The sequence below is a fragment of the Mixophyes fleayi genome, chromosome 12, assembly GCF_038048845.1.
Source record: "Mixophyes fleayi isolate aMixFle1 chromosome 12, aMixFle1.hap1, whole genome shotgun sequence".
Taxonomy (NCBI): Eukaryota; Metazoa; Chordata; class Amphibia; order Anura; family Limnodynastidae; genus Mixophyes; species Mixophyes fleayi.
This window is the reverse complement of record NC_134413.1, coordinates 56,562,203-56,588,932: the sequence shown is the minus strand read 5'-3', so window position 1 is coordinate 56,588,932 and position 26,730 is coordinate 56,562,203. Positions and strand designations below refer to the sequence as shown.

At 40.9% G+C, this 26,730-nt stretch overlaps 1 protein-coding gene and 1 long non-coding RNA gene across 4 annotated transcripts in view; one reads left to right on the top strand and one right to left on the bottom strand.

Annotated features, from left to right (window-relative positions):
• Positions 1 to 1,659: 1,659 nt before the first annotated feature.
• On the bottom strand, positions 1,660 to 6,110 carry LOC142108807 (uncharacterized). The gene is made up of 2 exons (XR_012680229.1): positions 5,518 to 6,110; positions 1,660 to 2,257 (listed from the first exon to the last, which is right to left on the bottom strand). It is a non-coding gene; the product is annotated as an uncharacterized LOC142108807 (long non-coding RNA).
• NDUFAF1 (NADH:ubiquinone oxidoreductase complex assembly factor 1) overlaps positions 5,662 to 26,730 on the top strand; it is a 32,658-nt gene continuing 11,589 nt past the window's right edge. The window contains exons 1-4 of one of the 3 annotated variants that reach the window (XM_075192681.1): positions 5,662 to 5,809; positions 9,399 to 9,825; positions 22,540 to 23,167; positions 26,131 to 26,316. In XM_075192681.1, coding sequence (XP_075048782.1) covers positions 22,655 to 23,167; positions 26,131 to 26,316 — 699 coding nt within the window. In that variant the 5' untranslated portion in view covers positions 5,662 to 5,809; positions 9,399 to 9,825; positions 22,540 to 22,654. Of the gene's footprint in view, positions 5,810 to 9,398; positions 9,826 to 21,140; positions 21,677 to 22,539; positions 23,168 to 26,130; positions 26,317 to 26,730 lie in introns of those variants that run through there. The other 2 variants (XM_075192682.1, XM_075192683.1) reach the window with 2 other exon arrangements.

The following is a 26,730-nucleotide window of genomic DNA, read 5'->3' as shown; positions in this document are numbered from 1 at the left end:
ACACTCAGTGTGAGCCAGCTAAATCCCCTTCACGGAAGGTACCTTTTGGCCCCCTGCTGGCCGGGTCATGAATTGGAAGGGGATTTAGCCAGCTCAGTGAAAACCAGCTAAATCCCCTTCACGAAGGTACCTTTTTGGTCCCCTGCTGGCCAGGTCATGAATGGGAAGGGGATTTAGCCAGCTCAGAGTGAGCCAGCTAAATCCCCTTCAGTGTAGGTACCTGGTACATTGACTGTATGGGAAATAGGATTTAGCCAGCTCTTAGCCACACTTGTACTGTCTTATATTACTGAGGTTGTTTTTGGTGATGGTAGTATCAGTACTAAATAACATGAAAATGGATAGTATAATATGTGAATTTTGTCTTGAATTTGTTTCCAGATCACCTAAAAAAATAATAATATTTGTTTAGCCATTTATTTTTTAAAGATAAAATGTACTTATTGGGACAACCTTTTAAGAGTTAATTTCTCTTGTGGTTACTCATAAATGATCCATATGGATACGTAGAGATCTAAAAACAAGATAATTTTAGAGTGAGAAATAAAGAAACTGAAGATACAGGGTCATAAATTGGAAGTAACAGCAAGACAAACAAACTGAAAGGTCAACTCAAAGTAAAGTCTCCCTTTACAAGGCAGCGCCGCTTTAAATTTAAGCGCTGAAGACGCTGAACTCGCCGGAGTTGAAGAATCCGGAGGTTCATACATTTACCCCGTGGTGTAATAGACTTTGTGCTAGATGCATCTTTTTCCAACATTTGGACATATTTTAATCATAACAAGTGTGAATATGTAATAATTGTCAGGCTAAAAGTAATGTAGGCATTCAATAAAAAAATTCTAATATGTGGCAGATGGTTCTCATAATATATTGGTAAATTATGTCATTACTTTTTTTCCCAAAAGAGAAGAGAATAGATAGAAGTAAATTATTTGTTTTACAATCCTTGGTTCAGCAGGTATACTTTATGCATTTATCTAATATTTGGCATGCTTGTAGGACACGAGGAAAGTGTGAAGATCTCTTCCACACAGGTCACACATAGACATGTAACAAATATCTAACATACAGGAGAAGGGGGGGTTGGGTTAAAACTTATCTTCCAGGTCTGGTGGCTTGTAAACAAAAGAAAATGTGCTACATAAAAAGCAGTGTGTATGTCCAAGTTGTGGGTAGTGGTCCTACGTGTGTAACTTACTGTACATTGTGAATTATTGTGCACCATTTTCACAGAGAGGCTTATGGCATGGTATCAGCACTAAATAGGTTATTGAAATAATTAGATCACACACAATGCAAGACAATGGGGTATATTTACTAAACCGCAGGTTTGAAAAAGTGGAGGTGTTACCTATAGCAAACAATGATTTTGTAGCTGTCATTTTGTAGAACGCACTAAATAAATGATAACTAGAATCTGATTGGTTGCTATAGACAACATCTCCACTCTTACAAAGCCACAGTTTAATAAATATACCCCCATGAGTGTGCTGGTCCGGTCAGCTGCCTGGATCAGTCATCCCCTCCTGGGTCCTCCATTGCTGGGGGAGAACCTTGGTCGGCATAGCAATTACAGGTAAAGTACAGACTTGATATACTAAACATTAAGATGTTTTTGAGAAAGTTTAGCAAGCAAAGAAAATAAAGATGTAGTCATTTTAATGGTGAAATAAATAACTAGTTTATTACAAATATACAAAAAAGCTGCTTTCAGTAGGTTTTGTTTACATCACATTATGTATTTCTTACAAAGTATTCAAATATACAGTATATTACAAGTTCAGCTGTCTGTAATATGTAACAGCACACACAAATGTCTGATAACGTCCATTTACAATATCAGGTAATATATTCCACTTGCTGGTCCTCATCATAACAAGCTACAACATAACTATCACTCCTCGCGGTAATTTCATAAGGCATTATCAGGTGGGATAATAACATGAAGTTCGAGAGTAGAAATAAAATAATAAACTGTCTCTATTAGGTTTCTTGCTTTCTCCTTCGTTAATATCGCTTGATGAACGGACACTTTAAAAAAGAAAACCCATAACAGTCCGCTCAGAACATGTCCTTTTCCCCTCTGGAGCGCAGCTCTGGGAGAAGTAAGTCACAAGCATCATTTGAACTGTTCGTTAAACAGATGAGTTTTCAGCAGGATCCTGCAGTTAGAGACGATACTTGACAGAGATTCTGTTGAAGATTTCCAGGGACAGCATTCAAGAAGGGTCGTAGTCCTGAGAGCGGAGGTAACCTGGAAGTTGCAAATAAAAAAAAGCGTCAGCGTGAGCAGAGGGTTGGTATGTACAGAGACTGTGATAATAGATGTAACAAGTGGAAATGGATATGACGGCACTAAATACTTTTGTAGTGAAAATATAACTAAAATGAAAGACAGGATGGTTTCAGTAGGACGACAATAATTGATGATGGAGAGTAGAGAGGTTATTCCTGCAGCAACTATTTGATTGGATTGTAGGGGATCAAGATATCATTACAGCAACATGGAGGTTGCAGCAGTCTGGGGAGTATATAACAAAAATTGCTTTGTAGTACCAGGAAAAATGTTTTATTTTTGCAATAATAATCAGGGAAATAAAACATAGAAGAAATGATAGGATTTTTATACATAGTCCACTGGGAAACATTGGGATATAGTGTAGGGACCAGTCATACGGACACTATTTAAGCACCTCCCTCCAGAAATGCATTGGTAGCTATTCAAAAGGACGCACCCTCCACCAGTCCAGTGCCTAGTGGGGGCTTACATATACCCAGTATCGCCCACCTGACCCAAGCCCCTTAAGGAAACATGAAGCCTGCCCCAACTGAGGTATCCATTCCTGTGTTCCACATCATCTTGCTAAACCTATCTTCTAGCACTGTGGTGGGAAAGGTTAACACTCACAGTCTTGCCGTCCTACAGAGCACTGTGAAGCAGTGACTGCCATTCCAGAAATCACTGCCTGGGAACCCCTGTAGCGATTATGGCCATGTCCTGCAGAGGAATCCAGCACTGAGTGGGGGCATTAGCGTAAACACTACGTCGTTACCTCCGTTCTTCCGCTCAGCGCATTAAACAATCATCCGCGCTGTGACACTGAAGTCGCTGACTTTGGAGACCACCCCAATAATAAAAAATATGCCCTGCCACGCTGGCCAATTAATGCAAACTGAGGGCCTAACAGGAGAGGGGTATAGAGCAGGAGCACTGTCAGTGAACTTCCAGAATGTCTTATATTGCCCTTTCGCCTGGTCCCTACACTATTCTCCAATGGTTCCTGGTGTCCCACAATGAATGCCTGAAAAATAGCAAAATTTAAAAGTTATGGATAAGTGAGAAGGCAGAAGTATGACACCTAATAAAGTGCTTAGAAAACTGGATGTATTGTTATTTTTGTGAGATGATTGATAAGTCTTTTATGTACGGTGTTGTGAGAAAATCAATTATACTCATGGGGGTAAATGTATCAATGTCCGGATTCTTCAACTCCGGCGAGATCGGCGTCTTCAGCGCTTAAATTTAAAGCGGCGCTGCCTTGTAAAGGGAAACTTCCCTTTACAAGGCAGTGCCGTTTTAAATTTAAGCGCTGAAGACGCCGATCTCGCCGGAGTTGAAGAATCCGGACATTGATACATTTACCCCATGGCCTGTAATGATAATATCATCTGAGCAAAATGTGACTAAATACAGTATTTTTTAAAAAAACAAAACCACAACATCTATGGCAATAACGGTCTCTGTATTATTATCACATTTGCTGGTAAGGCTGTACTCTTTCAAATGAAAGATGCCTCTTCTCATTTTGAAGTAAGAGAGGTGTCAGGATTGAGGCAGCGGGGCCTGTGAGGGAAAAGATAATGAGCACCATGGGGAATATTAGAGAAAAGATGGTGAGTGTTGTCATGTGTAACGCCCTGCAGCGTCACACATGCCTCCCCCCTGTGCCAGAGCTGCTTCCATCACACATCCCCCCCGTGCCAGCGCGTCTTCCATCACACATGCCCCCCTGTGCCAGCGCTACAACCATCATACATGCCCCCCCTGTGCCAGCGCTACAACCATCACACATGCCCCCTGTGCCAGCGCTACAACCATCACACATGCCCCCCTATGCCAGCGCTACAACCATCACACATGCCCCCCCGTGCCAGCGCTACAACCATCACACATGCCCCCCCGTGCCAGCGCTATAACCATCACACATGCCCCCCCGTGCCAGCGCTATAACCATCACACATGCCCCCCCGTGCCAGCGCTATAACCATCACACATGCCCCCCCGTGCCAGCGCTATAACCATCACACATGCCCCCCCCGTGCCAGCGCTATAACCATCACACATGCCCCCCCCGTGCCAGCGCTATAACCATCACACATGCCCCCCCGTGCCAGCGCTATAACCATCACACATGCCCCCCACGTGCCAGCGCTTTAACCATCACACATGCCCCCCGTGCCAGCGCTATAACCATCACACATGCCCCCCCGTGCCAGCGCTATAACCATCACACATGCCCCCCGTGCCAGCGCTATAACCATCACACATGCCCCCCGTGCCAGCGCTATAACCATCACACATGCCCCCCCCGTGCCAGCGCTATAACCATCACACATGCCCCCCCGTGCCAGCGCTATAACCATCACACATGCCCCCCCGTGCCATCGCTATAACTATCACATATGCCCCCCCGTGCCATCGCTATAACCATCACACATGCCCCCCCGTGCCAGCGCTACAACCATCACACAAGCCCCCTGTGACAGCGCTACAACCATCACACATGCCCCCTATGCCAGCGCTACAACCATCACACATGCCCCCCTATGCCAGCGCTACAACCATCACACATGCCCCCCTATGCCAGCGCTACAACCATCACACATGCCCCCCTATGCCAGCGCTACAACCATCACACATGCCCCCCTATGCCAGTTCTACAACCATCACACATGCCCCCCCGTGCCAGCGCTATAACCATCACACATGCCCCCCGTGCCATCGCTATAACCATCACACATGCCCCCCTGTGCAAGCGCTTTAACCATCACACATGCCCCCCTGTGCGAGCGCTATAACCATCACACATGCCCCCCTGTGCCAGCGCTATAACCATCACACATGCCCCCCTGTGCCACCGCTATAACCATCACACATGCCCCCTGTGCCAGCGCTATAACATCACACATGCCCCCTGTGCCAGCGCTATAACCATCACACATGCCCCCTGTGCCAGCGCTATAACATCACACATGCCCCCCTGTGCCAGCGCTATAACCATCACACATGCCCCCTGTGCCAGCGCTATAACATCACACATGCCCCCTGTGCCAGCGCTATAACATCACACATGCCCCCCTGTGCCAGCGCTATAACCATCACACATGCCCCCTGTGCCAGCGCTATAACATCACACATGCCCCCCTGTGCCAGCGCTATAACCATCACACATGCCCCCTGTGCCAGCGCTATAACATCACACACTCACACACACTTGCTCCCCTTCTACTTACCTTTTTCTACACGAATGCAGCCAGGAACTGAAAGAAATGATGGAGCTCCTGCACCGAGTACAAAAGACTTTCAGCAGCCGCCTAACACTAAGTACCATGTGACCGCTGCGGTCACATGACCCCGTGACGTCATATTGACGTGCCAGGTTACCTACACTGAAGGGGATTTAGCCGCTACCCAACGGTAAGGGGTGAAAGCAGTGTGTCGCAGAGTAATGACGTGTGTGGGTGGCGATCTTTTCCTCAGCGTGTTCCTAGAACATTCGGGGCATTCAGCGACTTGTAATGAAATGTGAGTCTATTGTTCTAATGTTGATTTTAGGATTTTTAAACTACTTATGTTTTGTGCACGGAAGGCACGGCAGCCTGTCACACAATAATTCTGTAGGTTTCATTAAAATGATCAGCCAGATCGAGCGTTGAACTTCGCTGTAAGGATGAATACTGAATGGTGTGAGTAATATGACAGCTATGATGTTGTCTTAAAATAAATTCAGTTCTTCTATCCACCTTATATTCAAATCGCAAAGCTGTTGCATATGTTTAAATGTACTGTGTGTTAACCGGTATTTCCTTACTTGCAAAGTACAAAATGTATGTCTTTTAAGTGTTTCTTGCAGTGTTATTTGGATATATTGTCTGTTAATTATCAATAAATATTACAAGTTGTTAAAAAAATTTTAAGTTGTCAATAAAATTACCAATGATAAAAATAATTTACAAAGCAATGTAAATATACCCATAAATGTAATATTAATATGATTTTAATAAGACATATTAGAATTCTTTAGGAAGAAACGTTTGAATTTACTCATAATACATACTTTGTGTTGTTATATGCATTAGATCAGACTTTGCTAACCTGTGGCACTCCAGGTGTTGTGAAACTACAAGCTCTATCATGCTGTGCCAATATATAGCAGCTTATTGCTAGAAGAGTATGCTGGGACTTGTAGCTTCACAACACCTGGAGTGCCACAGGTTAGCCAAGCCTGCATTAGATCAACATGTTACTGGCTATATGATCCTCACAGCTTTGTGCTGCTAATCACTGTCTTCTCTGTATTATTGTTAAAGCATGTTCATTTGTATATTAGTGGTTAGTAGGTTCTCAGGGCCCTTGGCATCACTATGAAAGGATGTTGAGTGCAAAGAGGTGAACAGATGGGTTTAGGCTGAGTACACACTACAGGGTTTTCACCCGATTATCGTGCCAATCACACCATAAACGACTGTTAGGTCCGATATCACATTAGTGTGTACACTCACACAACCATGTTTTATCATACCTGTAGCTGGCTCACTTATAAATAACTTATTGTAATAATATATTTAAATTATTAGCACAGTGTGACAATTTATATTGTTGCAAATGTATTGACTCTTCATACTGTGTATTGGAAATGTACTTATTTAATATGTTGTGTGACACTTTGTATATGAAATGCGTTCGTTTCTAAGGTTTGGAAGTCTGTGTGTAGCTTTGAGAGAAAGTCCTCGTTAAGGCTAATTAAATCTATTCACGTGAGCAACCAAGGAGTCCTTTTTAGTCTAAATGCACCACAGGAGGTCCTTACTGTGTGATCTTTTGTCCAGAGTGTTAGATTCTCTCTGAACATTGTAAACAGCATGTGATGTAGGATATCACAGACAAGTATACATTTTTTGAAATACAAATTGCATTTAAACCCATGTTTGGGGAAACATATTGCATCCAGATACTAAAAATAACTCAGACTTCAGGGGGCTGGCTTACTCTGTGAGGCTGTGTCCAAAACTGTATAAAACAGCACTGGTTTGTACTGAAATGTATCATTTTTGTTCCATCTGACCTGATCACTGGTACTTTAAACCAGTGTGAACTGTCCTTGTTAGGACTACTGGAGCTATATAAACATCACTTGCTTCAAAGACCTGCTTGACAACTTCTTCCATGCTGAAATTCCTGTGACCTACAGATTAGACCCAATTATAATCCGTTCCCGGCTGTTCTGAGGTTTGGACCCAGCTTTCCGGTACCACCGCTCTGCCCGCTACCCAGCAGCTCTTGACAGTGTTATAGGCCAGGCGGGATCCATTCACAGCACCCCTGATCCATAGTAAGAGGTCAGGGGTACCTGCCCAGGTACACCAACAACAGGGTACACTAGCAGCCACAGTTACCCAGAAGGAACGCGGTTCTGGATGCCGTTAAGGAGTCCAGTGGTGGCAGCAGCTTAAGCATCTCCTACTGCGGCAAGAGGACGCATTTGGGATAACAAAAGGGAATGGTGGCAAAGTAAGCCCAGCTGGTTACTAGCAGCAACAGACAGGGTGGCATAGGCGGTCCATCCTGTCACAATACCAAAGCACATCGTATCGTTTCATTTGATTTTATAAACTGACCAGAAAATCTCTGTAAACAATGGGACGATGTCGGGCAAATGCTGAAGTGTGTATGCACTCATGACCAGCTTTGTAGGCAGATCTCCATAGAGTCTATAGATTCACAAACTTTTCAGCCTATGGTTATAACAGATGATGAACACAGTTCTGAAGGAAAATCTTGTAAAACGTGTAGTGTGTAGACATGAATCGGCATGCTGATCAGCACTTTGAGTCGTTGGTAAAATCGTTAACAATATCGCATCGGGAGAAATTTTCTGTAGTGTGTACTCAGCCTTACTCCATCCTGTCATTTACAAGTATGTATGAGGTTTTGCTTTCGGTCAAGCTCTCTGATGTCACTGTCGACTCCTACTGGTGCCAAGTGGCCATCAGACAATCATTGATTATGAAGATCAACTGCACATGGGTTGTGGGGAGGGTATGGTTGCCACCACCAGGATCCTTTTCGGAAACCTTTTGCGCTTCTGTATATTTTGAATATATGTAGCAGTGCCACTTTGTTGGATATTCTACCGAATTTCTCCTGATCGCTTACTTTGGATCAGGACTGCTGGTTAGCAGGCAGGACACTGGGCTCAATACAGGAGAGATGGTGGTGGATTACAGTACTAGTACTAATCTTTTGGTCACAGTAAAGATATTTATTACTTAATAGGTGTTATACATCAGTGAAAGTTAGTGCAATATCCCTATTTTATGGACTTCTAGACCTCATTTGTACACTTAAAGACACTGTCGTGAACATAGGGAACTTATTATTATTATTATTATTATCCTTTGTTTGGCGCCACAAGGGTTCCGCAGCACCGTACACTGTACAAAACAGTAGACTATACAGGGTAAGACATTACTGAACAATAAATACCAAACTTCAGAGGCTCCAGGCAGGCTAATGCAGTAAGGACGGAGCAGAAGAACAGGTATGGATACAGGAGGGAAGAGGGCCCTGCTCAAGTGAGCTTACATCCTAAGGGAGGGTGAACAAGACTCAGGCACAAAGGGAGTCAGTTGATGCATATGGGAGGGAGAAGGGACCGGGAGGAGAGAGGGGAATATGGGTTAGGTGGAAGGATGGTAGGCTTTAAGGAAGAGGTGAGTTTTAAGTGCTCGTTTGAAGGAGCTTAGATTGGGAGAGAGACGGATGGAGCGAGGGAGGTAGTTCCAGTGAAGGGGGGCTGCACGGGAGAAGTCCTGGATTCTGGAGTGGGAAGAGGTGACCAGGGTGGAGGAGAGGCGACGGTCATTTTTTATAAGGGACGGTCTTATTTATAAGGGATGAATCATAATTGCAGTGTAAATATGTTATTGTTACACACTTACCTGTCCCCGTTTCAGCACCGCAATCTCCGCTACTTCCGAGTCTCGGCAGCACTGTCACATGACCCTATAGGTGGGGAATTCAAAACTGCTCTATAAAAAACCTGCTCTGACGCCTAGGCTGCGTCAGAGCAACTTCTCCTGTTCCTGACTTAGCGATTTCCTGTTATTTCCAGTGTACCAGACCAGGCTTGCTGACCTTCCAGATTCTGCTCCAGTGTACCAGACCCAGGCTTGTTTGACCACGTTGCCTCTCTGCTCCAGTGTACCAGACCCAGGCTTGATTGACTACGTTACCTCGTTGCTCCAGTGTACCAGACCCCGGCTTGCTGACTACGTCTATATCTTCGCTCCTGTGTACCAGACCCAGGCTAGTTGTACCAAGCATATCTCTATATCCAGTGTACCAGACCTCGGCTATTCTGACCACAGAGTGGTTCCGATATTACTTTCCAGTTCCATCAAGTCCGCAAACTACCTCCCGCATCCTTACCTCTAGAAGCAGACCAGTGGACCGCGACCTGCGTTCCTCCGCAGCAAAACCCATCCCGCAGGGGGTTCGTTAGCCGCACCACCGGCCAGCCAGCACTGATCTAGAGTAAGGCAAGTACTCCAAATTTATTATCTATTTCCCTGCACGTTACATAAGTGTTACAGTTATATCAATTGAATCCATTGATAAGTTTACTACAAAAGAGTAAAATGTGAGGACAAAAAGTCTGATGTAAATGTATTTGATGGCTTTGCACATTCCAGTGTGAGAAAATAGAAGTGTCACTTATGACAGCTTCAAAGGGCTCTTGCTGTGAAATATATCCTGACACAAGTTAGTTTTTCGACTCCTGAATACACTTTATGGGGCTGGTCACAGTTGGACATCTTGCAGCCCAAGACAGCATTTTGAAGGCCTATACACGTATATAGAAATATGAGCTTCAAAGGAAAATGTCTTCATGGTTCATATTTTGGGAATCTGGGTGTTCCTCCATACTGAGGAGCAGAAATCACACCAGGGTTGTGAATGACAGGTACAGGTGGTATCCGGGAACAGCTAAATTCGCATATCTTTTATTTTAAACTGTTTTGATTGTTATGTCCATCTAATAATTGTTAATTCATTATTTATCTGTATGCCCTGTACTTTTGTATATTAAATCTATAATTTAATATGTTGCCTCCTTGATACTCTAACGAATCCATTAGCCTGTTGAGAAAAAAATAGCTCGGCCAAGTTAACCCTTGGAATACCAGTGTGTAATTTGTTGATACATTTGATTAACAAGCTGTGTGTGCTTGCATTTACATTTGTGTAACAGTCTGGAGGTGTGAAGAGTTAACCCTTTGCTTGCTGGTATGGGTCTTGCTAGTCTGTGAGCAGCTAGAAGCCTTGTGTGCCAGTGTGGGACAGTATATTGGGGTCCTATTGCCCATATTCAATAGGTTGTGGCAAATCTGAAGTGTCTGGGGGTGTGAGAGCGCTGTGTTTGGGGTCAATTCTGTAGGTCTATAACCTGTGTGATAGGTAGAAAGAGACTGTGAAAAGGTATAGAGATAACAGCGCTGCTCTAAAAAATGTAAAGCTGCCAAGGTGGGTCTGTGTGCGACGAATGCCAAACTTCCCAATAGAAATAGGTGAAAACCTATAATGCTAACCCACGGCACTTTGAATCACAAAGACAATGTGGAAATAGGGATGGAAAAAATACTAGAGAATGTAATGTAACAAAAACACCAGTAGACTTACTATATATAACCAAAAGGGTTTATTATAAACTCCATAGCAAAAAAAGGGAAATATATGCCAGATGTAAGATATGAAATATCTAAAAATAAAAACTGAAAAAATTAAAAAGCACTAAAAAATGATATGGGATAAAAAGTAAAAAAAAAGCAAAAAATAGCTAAAATAAATCCAAAGGGAAAAAAGGAGAAGGATAATTCCAACATACACTCGAATGAGCAGGGAGAACAATGGATAAAGGTCTCAGTTCCAGCAATATAATACAGTAAAGGAATAAAAAGTACCTTTTAAAAGTGTCATGAATAAATAGAGTCCATAAAAATTTCCTGGGCTGTAAACGAGGGCTTTTTTCCGGGGATGGTGCACCGCCGGCTGCCGCTAGTTTCAATGAGCTCCCCTACACTTCCTGTGTCTTGGAACGCAAACCTGCTTTCCAAGTGCCGCACTTCCAGTTCCACGGGATGTGTGACAATGCTACAAGCGATGTATAAAAAATATATTGAAAGGGTGCTATGTATTCTTCTTTTGAAGATCAATAAAAACAATACTCCAACGCGTTTCACCCCTCCATCGGGGGTTTCCTCAGGGAAAATAAAAAAGGAATGTGAATCCATTTCGGGGGGGCGGGGTTTATATACACACCATCCGCCTCAGACTTCCCCCTAATGATGCTCTGATTGGTGGAAAAGGATATATCTTAAAAAAAAGGCTGAGTCCAAATAAACAGAAACTTTCAATTCATTTTGAACACATAAATGATAATAAAGTGTATGAGAAAGAGAAATAGAAAATATACAAAAGATAAAAATATATAAAAAGAAAAGGACCATAAATTAAAAAACAAATGGCCCATACAAACTGGGAAAAATATAAATATAATCAAATATATGGAAAAAAGATGATGGAAACAAAATGAGAATCAACATGAAAATATCAATAAAAATAAAGAATGAAAAAATATATGAAACAATAAAAAACAAACGAAGAGTTACTAGATAAAATGTTCTAATGAACCAAATATTGGGTAAAAACTGCTCTAAAGCCATATAACAAGGGCAGAGATGAATAAATCAGATACCTGAAAAAATGAGATATGAATATGCTATAAAAAGGAGCCTAGGTCGAAATCAATGTTCAGACCCTTAGGGGTCAATGTTTGGAAATTGAAAATCCATTTGGCTTCTTCCTAAGATATAGATGCTATAAAATCACCCCCTCTCCAAGATTTTTTTAATTCAATAAAGTAGGGTCATGGTTGTGTGCTTTAGAAAAGTGAGCAGATGCACTATGTGATTCTAGTTCGTTTCTAATGTTACGTAGATGTTCCAGAATTCTGACTTTCAGACTTTTTACAGTCCTGTCTACATAGTGTAGGCCACATGGGCACTCTAATAAATAGATAATACCCACCGAGTCACAGGTAATACGTTCTCTTATTTCGTGGTTACTTCCGTTTGTGTTTGAAGCAAAAGTCAGCATAGGTTTAGTAGTATTCATTCTGGTCTCCTTACATGCCTTCGACATCGATTGCAGTAAAAGAATCCTTTTCCTTGTTTCTTTGGAATCAGGATTGGCCAATGGAACATAGCTGCTGGTTAAAATATCCTTAAGGTTGGCTGCTTTTCTATAAACCATCTTTGGTTGTTTAGAAAGTATAGTTGACAGCTTTTCATCCATTAAAAGGACATGCCAATGTTTTCTCACGGAGCCTTTAAATGCTTTAGCCCCATCACTATACTGAGTAATGAAGAGGATTTCATCTGTTTTACTCTCCTTCTTCCCAACCTTTGGTGCCAGGAGATCCTTTCTCTTCATTTGTTTGGTTTCTAAGTAAGCCCTCTCTATAACCCCATCATCATAATTTCTTTCCGTAAACCTTTCCTTCAAAGCAGCAGCTTGTTGTTCAAAGCTGGAAATGTCAGAACAATTTCTTCTGACCCTCATCGTCTGGCTTTTTTGTATGTTGTTCAACCATATTCTATGGTGGTTACTAGTGGAAGGTATAAAGGTGTTCCTGTCGACGGGTTTCAGAAAGGTCTTGGTCTGCAATTCGTCATTTTCCACATAGATTTCCAGATCTAGAAATTCTATCTTCGTCTGACTAATGTGTTCAATAAATTTGATGTTAAGGCTATTGTTATTAATGTAAGTGACACATTCATGCAATTCTGGCAGAGGGCCATCCCAGATACATATGATATTATCAATATACCTTTGCCACTCAAGTAGATGGTCTTTGAATGGGTTGTTGTTCCAAATATGGGTGTTCTCCCAGTCTGCCAAGAACAAATTTGCGTAACTGGGAGCAAATTTGCTACCCATAGCTGTCCCTCTAATTTGCTTGTAAAAAGTACCTTGAAACCAGAAATAATTGTGCTCCAATGTGAAGGAGATGGCTTGAATAATGAATTCGATTTGTTCAAAAGGAATAGTGTTTTCTTTTAGCAATAGATTTCTAGTGTGTTTGCATCCACAGGAATGAGCAATGATGGTATACAGAGACGTAACGTTGCAGGTCATAAGTATATATCCATTTTTCCAAGAGATGTTCTGAATCATTTCAAGGACCTGTGTGGTGTCTCTTAAATAACTACGTTGTTTAATGGCTACCGGTTGTAAATATTGATCAATATATTCAGAGATGTTAGACGTAATAGAGCCAATGCCGGATACAATGGGTCTTCCAGGTGGTGCAGAAAGACTTTTGTGTATTTTTGGGAGAGTATAATCACAAGAACTCTCAGATGTTGGTTGTACAAATATTCATATTCAGATTTATCTAAAATCCCTTTAGCAAAGGCATTTTTTTAGCAATTTCTCCAGCTCCATATTATACAATGAGGTAGGGTCACTCTCCAAGGGTGCATAGGTCGTCCTATCATTAATTTGCCCTTGTAGTTCCTTTAGGTATTCTTCTTTGTCAAGGATGGTAACCCCTCCTCCCTTGCCTGCTGGTTTAATGACTCGTGTACAGTCATTTTTTAGTTGGTTAACAGCCAAACGCTCCTTTTGAGACAAGTTGGGATTCCTTCCCACCCTGGTGTTAGTGTTAGACATATTCTAGAGGTCTTCCTCCACCAATTTTGAAAAGCCTCAACATAAGGTCCTTTGATATAACTAGGAGGATAGAAGGTAGAACTTTTTTTTTCTCAGGTGGGTATGGATATATTCAGAACCCCTTGCATCCTCTAATCCTTGAATTCTCTCTCTCTGGAAGAATTTCTTAAGTGTGAGCTTCCTTATAAATTTATGCAGATCTATATATGTGTTGAATTTGCCAAAGTGATTACTAGGAGCAAATTTTAAACCTCTATTGAGTACCCTGATCTCGGTGTTACTCAAAGGCTGCTTGCTCAAATTAAAGACTCCTTCCGTTTCTGTATTGTGCTGTTCAGCAACATTCACTTTCTGATCTTTGGTCTTGCTCCTAACCTTCCGGCCTCCTCTGCTTCCTCTTGTGAATCTGGTCTCTCTTTTCTCTTGTTGTTTTTCGTTAAACTGGAAGGTGGTGCTTGAGGGGATAGCAGGTGCCCTGGGCATCCTACTAAAAAATCGGATCTGGTTTCACAATTACGGCTGGTGTCTGGCGGAGTAACATGTATAGAGAATTCTTGTGTATGAGATATATTTTCAAGCAAGTTCAGCTTCTCTTGAGAACTCATCTGAAACTTTTTTTGCACCTTTGGAATAATAAGTTCTTGCTATCTTATCTTTTTTCCAATTTTGTTCCTCAGTTTCTCTAGGATGGCGAGAGTAGTTAGAATTCCATGGTTTATATACTCTTCTCCTTAGGTTAGGAGGTGGAGTTTGTTTGATCAGAGGTGATCTATGTCTCCCATAAGTCTTGTTCCCTCCTATAGATCGATGGGCACGATATTCACTATCAGAGGCAACATGATGGGAATGAGGTTTACCCATCCATGGATGGGAAGTGTTTTTTCGTTGTTGTTGCACAAAAGATTCTTGTTGGGCCCGATCCGAATACCTATAGAACGTTTTTTTTGTATGGAGAATGGGGGTGTTTTCTAATGTTCCAGTTACGATAGTCTCCTTTATAAACTTTGATATCTCTAGCATACTTAATCTCTTTATTGTGTATGAGTTTTTCTTCCATCTTTTGTTGCATACTGCGGGTAATTTTCTCTAAATGTTGATAATCCTCCATATGTTCGATGGGTTTAAGTTTATTCTGGATAAGTTCAATTTCTGCATCGCAGGCCGCAAGTTCGGCCTCTCTGTCTTCTATAATAAGCTCCATAAGTTGGACTGAACATGTGTCCAGTATAGTGTTCCATTTTTTGAGAAAAAGTTCATTTTTAGACTGGAAGGTAGGTTTTTTAATTATCCTCAGACCTCTTGGGATGATATTTTCAATATACTTTCTTAGAGTAGTGGCTTCCCACCATTTTCTAACCTCAGTATTTAACAATTTCTCATATCTCAAAAATAAACCACAAAAGTTGTCCTCATCAACCTCCAATCTAATGTCCTTTTTTTCGGAATTTGAAAAAATCTCATTCAATCTGGACAATCTCTCCTTTCTCTGTACTGATAGAGACTGTGGGCTGGAATCATGTGTGACCTCATACAGCAAATCACCCAAAAGTCACTGCAGCTGGGAACGTGTTCGTGACGGACACCCTTGTCCTTTTAACCAATACAAGCCAGTCTTTTTCTAACATGAGGATTGGCCTGAATCAAGGATCTTACACTAACTGCAGAGGGGGTGGGGGTTTTGGTGGTGCTTGCTCCACTGCCCATGTGCAGCCTGAGAAAGACTAAACCCCCTGCTGGCCCTGGTGCCACTAAGTCTGGGCTTTAAGATTTTTTCTTTAAATTTCCCGACCAAGCTAGCTGTGCCCCAGGTGCCTATTGCCACCTCGAAACTGAATTTGGTTCCAGGAGTCTGGAAGTTAGGTGCTGGTGCAGCATTCTTCTTGCTGCCTTTGCTAGAGCTCACAGTGTGGCGCTTTGCCTCCTGGGACTCACAGGTGGTATTGTCACCTAAGTATTCAGTAGAACATGGCCAGCGTTATCCAAAGGGCCTCTAGTACTGCTGCTCTCCAATTCTTGCCTGGGGATTGGAGTGCAGCAATCCAAACATCCCCGGGACAATCCAGCAACTTTTGCTCCTGCAGGGTTCTTAACAGAAACCTGGTTGGAGTTGTTTTGATTGTTACAGCGCTGCTGCTGGATTGACACTGGAACACTAGAGTAACACCTTTATTTTTTAAATACTTTCTAAACATTGACCCATTCTTTATACTTTGGCCACATTGTTACACAGTTCTTACAGCATGTGCAGGAAGGGAATAAAGCAGAACCTGGCCATAAAGAATAATTCACACAGTTTTCTAAATGTAGCCAGGAGGTGCTAGATTTGTACCTATCAGTCTCTATATGGCACATAAGCTGCAACAGGTCCAAACTAAAAAGAGAAGCAGACCTCTGGCTCCACTGCATGGCTTGATATAGAATCGGCCCATCTAACCCGGCCCGATCTCTCCTCTCTCTGGGGCGTATAACCCGCCCGTCGCCCCCCTGCTGTTAGAGCACTGCCTTCTATAAAATTTGATGCTATGCTCTGGGACTCCAACTCCTTCAAATTAAAACTTTCAACTGCAATATCTCCTTTAACCCCCATCTGGCATAACCCGGTGTTCCCTCCTGGATCTGCCTCTACGATCCACCGTAACTGGTCTCGTGTAGGGCTTAAATTTCCAGTAGATTTTTCCAAACGGTGCCGCTGGCTTTCTCTAGCGGATCTCCAACCCCAATCCCCGTCCCAAATCCTCAGCCCCTTTGAATTCTTCCAAATTAATCATTTCTTGCGATCCCTGCCACCAACCTATGTTCTTAGGGACCTTACTCTATTTGAATCTCTTTGTAGAAAACATCCCTTGGACAAGGGCATGATTTCTCAAATATATAGCATTCTTCTCACTTCTGCCCTTCCCTCTCCAAACCCTCATGAAGACGAGTGGGAAAAGGACCTTGGTCCTCCCCCAGATGAAGAGGCTTGGGAGGACATGAAACTGGGGATAGCTAAATGCTCTATATCAACTAAACTTAAGGAAACCTCTTACAAAATTTATTACCGTTGGTATTACACTCCCACAAGACTCCATATAATGTTTCCCTCTTCCTCGCCCTGCTGTTGGCAGGACTGTAGCCAAAGGGGTACTATGTTTCATATTTGGTGGTCTTGCCCGATTATCACCACCTTCTGGGATTCAGTCCATAGTTTCCTAAATACCCTTTTTGAAGCCCCCATCCCAAAAGATCCCTGGATATTTTTTATGTTACCCTCCCCAAGACCTGGACAAATTCTCCAAGAAATTAACTGCCCACATCCTGACAGCAGCCAAATCACTCATAGCCCTTAATTGGAAAAAGACCTCACCTCCATCCCTTTTGGCTCTCAAGAGGCAGATTTGGCACGTGGCCGCTATGGAGGAGATCACGTACTACCTCCACGATAGAGGCCACGTCTTCAGTCAAGTCTGGGCTCCATGGCTAGCCGTGGAACACACCTTCCCCCCCCCCCCTCAACGCTCCGCGTCCTCCGACCTGACCCATGTTCGATGACCTTAACTCTTCCCGACACATATCTCCCCCTCAACACACCCTAGTTATCCTCTAAATACTAACAGTGCTTATCTTTTTGGTCCTACCCCCCTCACCCCTCCCCCATAATCCCTTTTGTTCCTACACCCATTTTATATTACTCTTTAAAAATGTAAAAACCTGTCATTTTTGTCTAAAGGTTTCCTAATATGCGATACACCACAATAACTTGTGATTTTACTGTGTATGCTACACAGTGTTATTGTTTTGCTGTCTGTATTTTCTTGATTGACCACTGAAAATAAAAAATTATAAAAAAGAGGAGCAGAAAGTCACTAAAAAAAAATGAAAAAAATAACATGCCTCTTACAATTATAGCCAAATAAACATTGGTGAAGTAGAGCATTTATTCAGTGGGGGTATCCTACTTGAATTAAGAGGCAGCGTTCCTTAGACAAGCTGGCGAGGCAAGTGACACTTTTCAGAACTGACTATTTTATTCTCTAGCTCGTCTACAATCTCCATTTCATTTTCCATTACTTTATTATATTGTTATGAGGATACATACATGTGGCTCAAAATTTTTCAATCAAACGATTTGTTTGTTCATAAGGTTTTTGTCAGTATTGCACTCTACTTCCACAGTGTCATTTTGGCTATGAATCTAAGGCAGGAGTGGACCTCCATGATTGTGAGTGTTTTTATTTATTTTTCATCAATTATTAAAGTTTTTATAGTTTTGTCCCTTTTTTTTCAGTTTTCATTTTTTTTATTCAATCTATAATAACTCCTAATGAAAATAGTTTTCTTCCTTATCTCTCTTATTCTAAATGTTACAGTAAATCAGTTATATATTTACAGACATTAATGTTGCTTTATAACATCTGCACTTCATAATCATAAACCAGGGATCAAAATCACAAATTAAGTATGTTCTTTACAGTACAATGTATTTCGTTGTTGTATATAATCATCTCACTTAGTTAAAAGGTGAATGTTTTAATCGCATCCAACGATTCATAATTTGCAGGATTTTTTCATTAGCGTTTCTTCTTGTGAGCTAAACATTTTGGCTGACCTGTATTAATTGATTTTGGATAGATGGTAGCCTAGGCCTTTATATACACCATCTATTTCTATTGACTATCTTAGAGGGTAAGTTCGGCGCAAGATGTTTCCAGAACGTCCATGGAGACACATTGCGCCAGTTTTTTGGCAGAAATCTCCATTCATATTTTCTTGTATCCCTAGAAGTGCGTTCAAAAATAAGGAAATTCCTACCGTAATGGCTCGAAGTAGTTGCTGCTGAACATCGAGGCGAAGTTCAGCTGCACCTGGCACCGAATTGAATCTGCCCCGAGAACTTTGTAAACGGCAACATCAGCTGTCAGGTTTTTGTTTTTTTTTTGCTACGTTGCAATAATGTTGTAGCTCTTACACGTAAAGGTGACCTTCAGTACCGTACAGAAGCCGAAAAAATTAAGGGCTTATTCACACATATGCACAGTGAAAAAGGCTAAAATGCATGAAAAATCATGTAAATTTTAGATGTATTTAGCGTAAATGTTGTTTTTCATTACCACCCCCCCCCCCCCCCTCCCCTTACCATCCTGCATCCTTCCTGAGTTGTCAGAAACAAGGGAAAGACATGCTTGAGGAATTCAAAATTCTAAGTAGAGTGCATTATCGCAGAAAGGATGAGAATACTTGGAGATATTTTTATGAAATAATACATTAGGACAATTTCAACAAATAACTAATCCTTGATTGAAGAACAACTCTACTACAGACCTCATCAATGCTAGTAAAAGGGAATGACCGGTGGCGGATTGGCCCTAGGCATTACCGGGAATTTTCCTGGGAGGCCGATGGCCTAATGAGGCCCTCTGGATACTGCCTCATGTCGTGTTTTTTTTTTTTTTTTTTCTTTTAGTACATTTTTTTTAATTGGTCTCTCGGCGGCGCGGGGGATGGTGGTGGGTGGTAGAGGGATCGGGAGGGGGGAATCCGCTTCTCATTTGTTATGTCCTGAAGAGGCTGACGGCAATGATGCTGTCCTGGCAGCGAACAAGGAGGCTGCCTCTCGCAGAGAGGGGGCTGCAGAGGCTCTCGCGTGACTTCAGCTCCACACAGATGATGTCCACTGTATCACGGAGCTGAGTGGTACAGGCACAGGTAAGTTTGTAAACTGGCATCACAAAAAAACTTGTTTGACACCGCATAACTAAAATTAAAACACATTCAAGTAACGCTAATATCATACATTCATCACGCACTATTTCCACTTTTAATGTTTATTCTATTCAGATTTGCCGACATATTTAAAATGTAGAAGACTCTTTGCTGTTGGGTCAGTGCAGCCTTGTATGTCCTGTACGATGTCTATCGCTACAATGCTCGTCATTTCATTTATACTGAAATTGACGAGTAAATGGTAAGAATGGCAGCTAACATGCTGGAAAGGGTGTTTTATTGTGTAGTTGGTTGATATAAAAAGTAGGGACATTTCCAAGAGCAAACCTTTGAAAGTTGGTACTGTCCATTCAAATTAAGGATAGTGTGTCTTCTCTGTCCAGCTAAATTTTCAAACATTATCCTTTTTATGGGATAATGACTACTTTTATTATTATTATTATAGAGTCTAATAGTTGGTATTTGTCACATTTGATAAATGTCCCTAACTTCCAAGAACAGTCTAGGTAGTCACTGTCTTTTTGTTTTTTTTGGGTTTTTTTTCTGGGTTAAATGAATATTTATTAAAGAGGATTATAACATCACAAAAAAATAATAAATGATGGAAGTCCCAGTCTGAGATTTTGTGCTTTGTTAGTACATAACCCCCACTGTCAGAGACAAATGCTTCCAGGACCATAAGCAGGAAGCTTTACGCAGAGTTATGTGTTGACTATTGACCATTGAAATTAGGCAAAAACATATGTATATTTAAACTATCAAACATTAGCTGCAAAATTGGTGTTTTTCCTCTTTATACAACTATATAACCAGGGTGGAGCTACAAAGCAAGACTGTTTGATCATTTAAGGCTCAAACTGAGACAGAAGACACTGCCAGGCAGGGGTGGATTGGTCATAGACCTTACCAGGAAAAGTCCCGCCTACTTTTGTGTTGGCCCCACCTACAGTTGATTATGTCCCACCCACATGAGGCCACTTCAAGAATTTTTTCCAGGGCCACTTTAGGTTCCCAATCCGCCCCTGGAAATGACCATGCTGAACAGTCATTAAGACAATGATAGTAGGCCACTTTGGTCCTTGACTTTATTAATGGATATTACTGCTTAAAAGAAAGTATTAGGAATTGTTTGAAAGAAATTTAGATGACTAGGAATATTTTCTAGTAGAGCATAATTCATATTTACTAAGATGATGGATAATTGTATCCTTATCCCCTCCTGCTTTTTCAAGTCTGTATTTAGAATGCTATTTAAAAGTTAAATAATAATAATAATAATAATAATAATGTGATTCTGAAGAGCCTGTGTGTTCGTGACCACGCTGATATAGAGAATCAATCCAATCCAAGGATTACAAATGTCTCTACTGCTCAAGGGATCTATATGGTTCTTCAAGTTTTGATGGGTGTGATTTCTGAAAAAACTTTTTTTTCTTCTTTTTAGTTGTTCCAATGAATTTGGCAGAAGGCTTATGTGACAGGATGGACCACTTATGCCACCCTGTCTGTTGTTGCTGGGAATCGGCTGGGCTTACTTTGCCACCGTTCCCTTTCATTATCCCAAATGCGCCGCAGTAGGAGGGGCTTACAAAGGCTGCCACCACTGGATTCCTTACTATCATCTTGTACCGGATTTCTTCTGGGTAACTGAATCTGCGAGTGTACACCCTACTTGTGTACCTGGGCTGGTATTCCTGATCTCTTAATATGGATCAGGGATGCTGTGGATGGATCCCCTCCTGGCCTATCACACTGACCAGGGCTACAGGGTAGCAGGCAGAGCGTTTGTACCGGAAAGCTTGGTCCAACCTCAGAAACAGCCGGAGAACGGATTAGATTTGGGGTCTAATCTGCAGGTCACAGGAATACAGCAATATTGAAGGTGTTTCCAAGCAGGTCTTTGAAGCAAGATGTTTATTTGCTCTCACACTGGTTGGAGGTACCAGTAATCAGGTCAGGAACAAGAGCAACAAGTTTTCAATACAAGCCAGTGCCTTTTATACAGTTTAGACACAGGCTACTTTTAGAATCGGGATGTAACCTGTTTACCAAAACATAGATTTACATGCATTGCAAAGCTAACAAAAATATTTACTTATCTGTGAAATTCTAGAAACGCTGTGATGTCCTGGATCTTATACTGTTCACAATGTTCAGAAAGGTTTGAACACTGACAAAAGGCCACACTGTAACGACCCCCTGATGGGCCTTTGGCCAGAGCAGGCATTTCCTGCTATCATACTAATTGGAGGTTTCCACTAGCAACCTTACAAACCCCAAACAATGACACTTCCATACAAAACACATCCCAATACACAAAAGACCTACATCCACTAAGGCTCATTGTATCAGATATAAACATCAGAAATAAGGCATTTCCTTTAGAAAGGCTAAAACAGAAAAACACATTTTCTACCCTGGTCTCAGAAATAACGATTTCCTATCTCAAAATATACACAATATAAAATATAAGTGCATGTGCAATTATATAAAGAAGTGCCCTGTGCTATTTCCTTTAAATAAATTTATACCAGAAGTTATCAGTGATCCAGTCATAGCTTATGTGTGTGCTTGAGCGATGAGTAGAAATATCTTTAGTTAAGTTTGTTAAACTTGTATAATGTCTTTGTGTATTATGTTAATATAGACACTTTTTAGACCGTGTTTGTAAATCCTTATTAACCTTTCACAACCACACACACACACACTTTGATCTATTTTATTCAAGTTAAAACTATAACTGTTGTATGAATAACAAGATGAATTAAGGCTCAGATAAAGCTAATTTTTTTTTATTTATTTTTTCTCCATTTTAGTTGCTGGAGCAGGCATCAAGATTCAATGGATTTACTGTAGCTTGTTGGGGCTGGGTGAATTTTCTAGTTCTACTTCAACAAATGATCACTATTCAGAGTGCCCAATGGTGACAAAATGTTTTTAAATCTTAAGATGATCAGTAGACTCAATTTGAGCAAGACATACCATTGGAATAAAGCAGTTTATCCTTTGTTGTATTCTTCTTTTTACCATCCCATTTTACGGCTACACAGCAGTAGTTATAGAAGGCCTGGTGTTCCTCCAGATAAAACCCCGTTTTGGAAAAGAACAAATTTTAGCCTTAAAGATGGAGTTGATAGCATGAAGAAACACTTCCTTATTTTGATGAAAGAGGCAGCAGATCATCTCAGAGGTCCAGGAGGTAAAACTCTGCGGGAAGACATTTTGGAACAGACAAGTGTAATGTGGGAATTTAGAAGTTCAGAAGATTTGCAGAAGTGGGTGGTGTCCTCAGACATGGAGATAGGTGGTAAGAGCAAGGCATACCTAAAACTTGGAAACAACAACCAAACTGTTCTTTTTTATGGAGTGGTTAATACTGAAGTGCCTCGTGATGGAGAAACGAATTTCAGTGGATATTGTACTATGAAGTCAAAGCCTCCTATGGTGTGTATAATGTAATAATAAAATGTGATACCTTCTAACCATATTGAGTTTATTCCTCCCAGCTTCAAAGTTTAAGCCATTTTTAAAGTACTAAAATGAAATACATTGCTTTGTGTCTAAAAACAGAACACTAACAAAATAACATAACATTGCACAAGTGCTGGTGATGTGACTGTGCAAGGCTTTTCAAGAAATGAGCTTCCTCCAGCAAGTAGGACACATTGTAAAATAGTACAATTAAAACAGAAAAAAGTAAGTTGAATTACGAAAGCAAAATATAACTTTTTACAAAATAATAGCAGCAGCAGCTATTTATATAGCGCCACTAATTCCGCAGCGCTGTACACAGAACTCGCATCAGTCCTTGCCCAGTTGGAGCTTATAGTTTAAATTGCCTAATGATAGATAAAAAGCGAAAAAAAATAAAGTTCACCTGTTTTGCTGCATATAGTGAGTGAGGATGCGGTAAAAGTACTCAACGACGAATAACATAAACCACAAAACAATAGATGAAACACTGTATAGACTAATGGATTGACCAGTTAAGTAGTTTCCCGAATTATGTTCTAAATGGTGCTGTCGGGACTTGATTGTTCAGTGTGATTTGAGATGCAGCTTAAATCATAAGGCCCATGAGTATGAGAGTGTGGACACTATGTAGTATAGTAGTAGTAGTAGTTGTGGATTAATCTTAGTACAAACACAGTGAGTTGCAATATAATGACAGTGTTGACATATCACATGGGTATATAATGGTATAGGGTTGTAATGCTTATAGCACTAATAGCTTGGTGAGACTAATCGTTGGTATCGTTATGATCTAAGTCACAGGGCTTTTATGCATAACGGGTGAAAGAACAAAGTGATGTATTTTTAGAAATGGCGTTATAAACAGTAAAAATCAACACATTAACAATGCTAACAATTCATGTAAGCAATGGGTAGCATGCAAATATTATGCAGTCATAAAGTATCTATCCTAGCTGTAGACTAATATTTTTCACACAGATGGGGCGGTGGATAAAGGGTACATATATTCGGATCAGCAGACAGTGATTTGACTTCTGATTGTGTGGGGAAAATGATTAGAATAGTGGTGATAAGTAGTGTCCGGAAAATAGGTAATTCGTGTTTATTAAGGTATTTGCTGTGCAACTTGAAGCGTATGGCTGGAGATATGTTTGAGACTGTCAGAATACATTTTCAATTAGACAATTGGATGGATCGCTTTCACTTAGTTAATAAATTATAGTTTCCTAAAACCGTAATTTCCAGAGTAATCACCGATCCCTGGGTGGTAGAAAATGTTCAATAAAGTTTAAAATCTGGATACTCAGTAGAGTGGTTGTATCGTTCATTTATATGTTTGCAAATTTGGATTTTTAGAGAGATAATGTTACCATCTTGAACACAGTCCTTTCCATAGGGAAGGTATCCCTCGATGCTGTCGAAGTCAGATAATTGGATAAAGTCATTTCAATTAATATCTAGCAAACTTGATCGTTTTTGTCTGAAAATTATGTGTAGAGCATGCTACGACGTGGAGAAGCGTATACAGCCGTAACATGTGGCAACAACAGGGTTTACACATTTACACGCATTCACACGAACATACACATTTGTAAATAGCACAAACTAATTGTAGTTGCAACACAGTTATTTATTTCAAAATGTAGCAATGTTTAAGGTTAATATTTTATAAGTTATATACATGTTGGTGAAATCAAAGGTTCAGGTTACAGGAAATATGTCCTGTTTAGTATCATTTTAATTCCCTATTTATCCTCAGTTGTCGGGAGGGATCGCACATTGCATACTCTAGTTAGCGATGATAGGGAATAAATGTTTAAAATGATACTGTCTGTGTAATGTAAATAGACTAGTTTAAACTGGATTCTTGGCGGGAAAATCGGAGTGCATCCCCTGGAGAGCTGATCCCCACCTTTTGGATATTTTCATTTGAACTGGCCTATGACCTGCATTACATTGGACCCTCCTGAAGCCTGGACCTATAGGAGCAAGCCACATCATCTGCATTGTTTTACTGTATTCACTCACTGTATATAAGCAGGGGCTCTGTACCTAGTGGACAGTCTACTTGACCACAGCCTTCAGACCTGAATGACTACACTGGATCCAGGGCGCCTGCGATAAGTAACGGCTGTACTTGTTTTATTCTGATTTGCTATTCTGCTACTTTTGGCTATTAAATCACATTGTGCTTTGGAACCACATTACGGCAATCTACAATCGTTATTGCATGGCAACTAGACGTGCGTAACAATGCGTTCTCCCGTAGTCTCAACCACCTAAATTGCACAACGATCTTTGTGGTGCCTTTTCATATGTAGAAATTCTGCATATAACGGCAAAGGAATTTATGAATATAAAAGGCACCACAAAGATCTCCAGCTAAGGATTCAGATTTGCTTAACATTAAGCCTTTACTTAGTCAAGAAGTGTGTAAAGTTTAGTGCGAGAGAGTAAGATGGCAAAGTCGGTCAAATGGGAGGCCCCAAAATTTAGCAGGTTACCCACTACTGCTGCGTTTACATATGGAGAAGAAAGCACCTGGTGGTTCTTTAGAGGGTGTCACAAAAAATTTATAAATAAACTATCTGAAAATATATTTGGGGATATTTATGAAAAGTTTCTATGGCAAACTACAGAAAATATGTTTTTGAATAGGAAAACTGGTTGGTAACGTCATCCTTTCTTTAGTTACCTGTGGAGCAGTTTTGATAAATGTCAAGAAACTGATAATAGAGCCCCTTTTTTAAGTGTCCCTGTAATATATATGCTTCAGCTGCTGTGTTTGTAGCTGAATCACATGTGGCTTAGTAATGATAAGCTTATTTTTCCATTGACAATGTCACTGCTCATTTTTACTTAATATGTTCTCTTAACGAGGCTTTACAAACAAATTTATATAACTTCAAAGTGTATATGTTACTTTATCACAGGGAGCATTCAATCGTAAGCTGTGTTATGACTGGTCAAACTTCAATACACTACACCTGAGAATTCGTGGAGATGGACGACCGTGGATGGTGAACATCCAGTCTGAGACTTACTTTTCTCTGCAGTGGGATGATTTGTACAATTATTTCTTATACACTCGTGGAGGTCCATACTGGCAGGATGTAAAGGTAAGTATCAGTTCTTACAGCTGCAGTCTTAAAAATGTCATAATTTTATTTTATTTTTCTAATTTCTTTGAAACTTTAACACAACTGGTGCATTTAGCGTAGCAACACCAGCTGAACATTGCTCCCTGCTGCAGTCACTCTGTCGCTACAACCCATCATCTAAAGGCTTAATTTCAACTCTATAGCCATTAATACTAAATCACAACCAACCACTAAAAGGTATGCAAGAATTGGCATGGGAGACGGATAAGGGGGAAGTCTTTGACCCAAAAAAGTAGAAAAAAAATTTGGATGAGGGTAAAAGAAAATTAGTCAGCACTGCAGTATATCTAGGTAACTGCTATAATTTGCTGAGCAAGGTAACATGATACATAGTAGGAATTATAGCACAGATAATATAGGGATTAAAAGCAA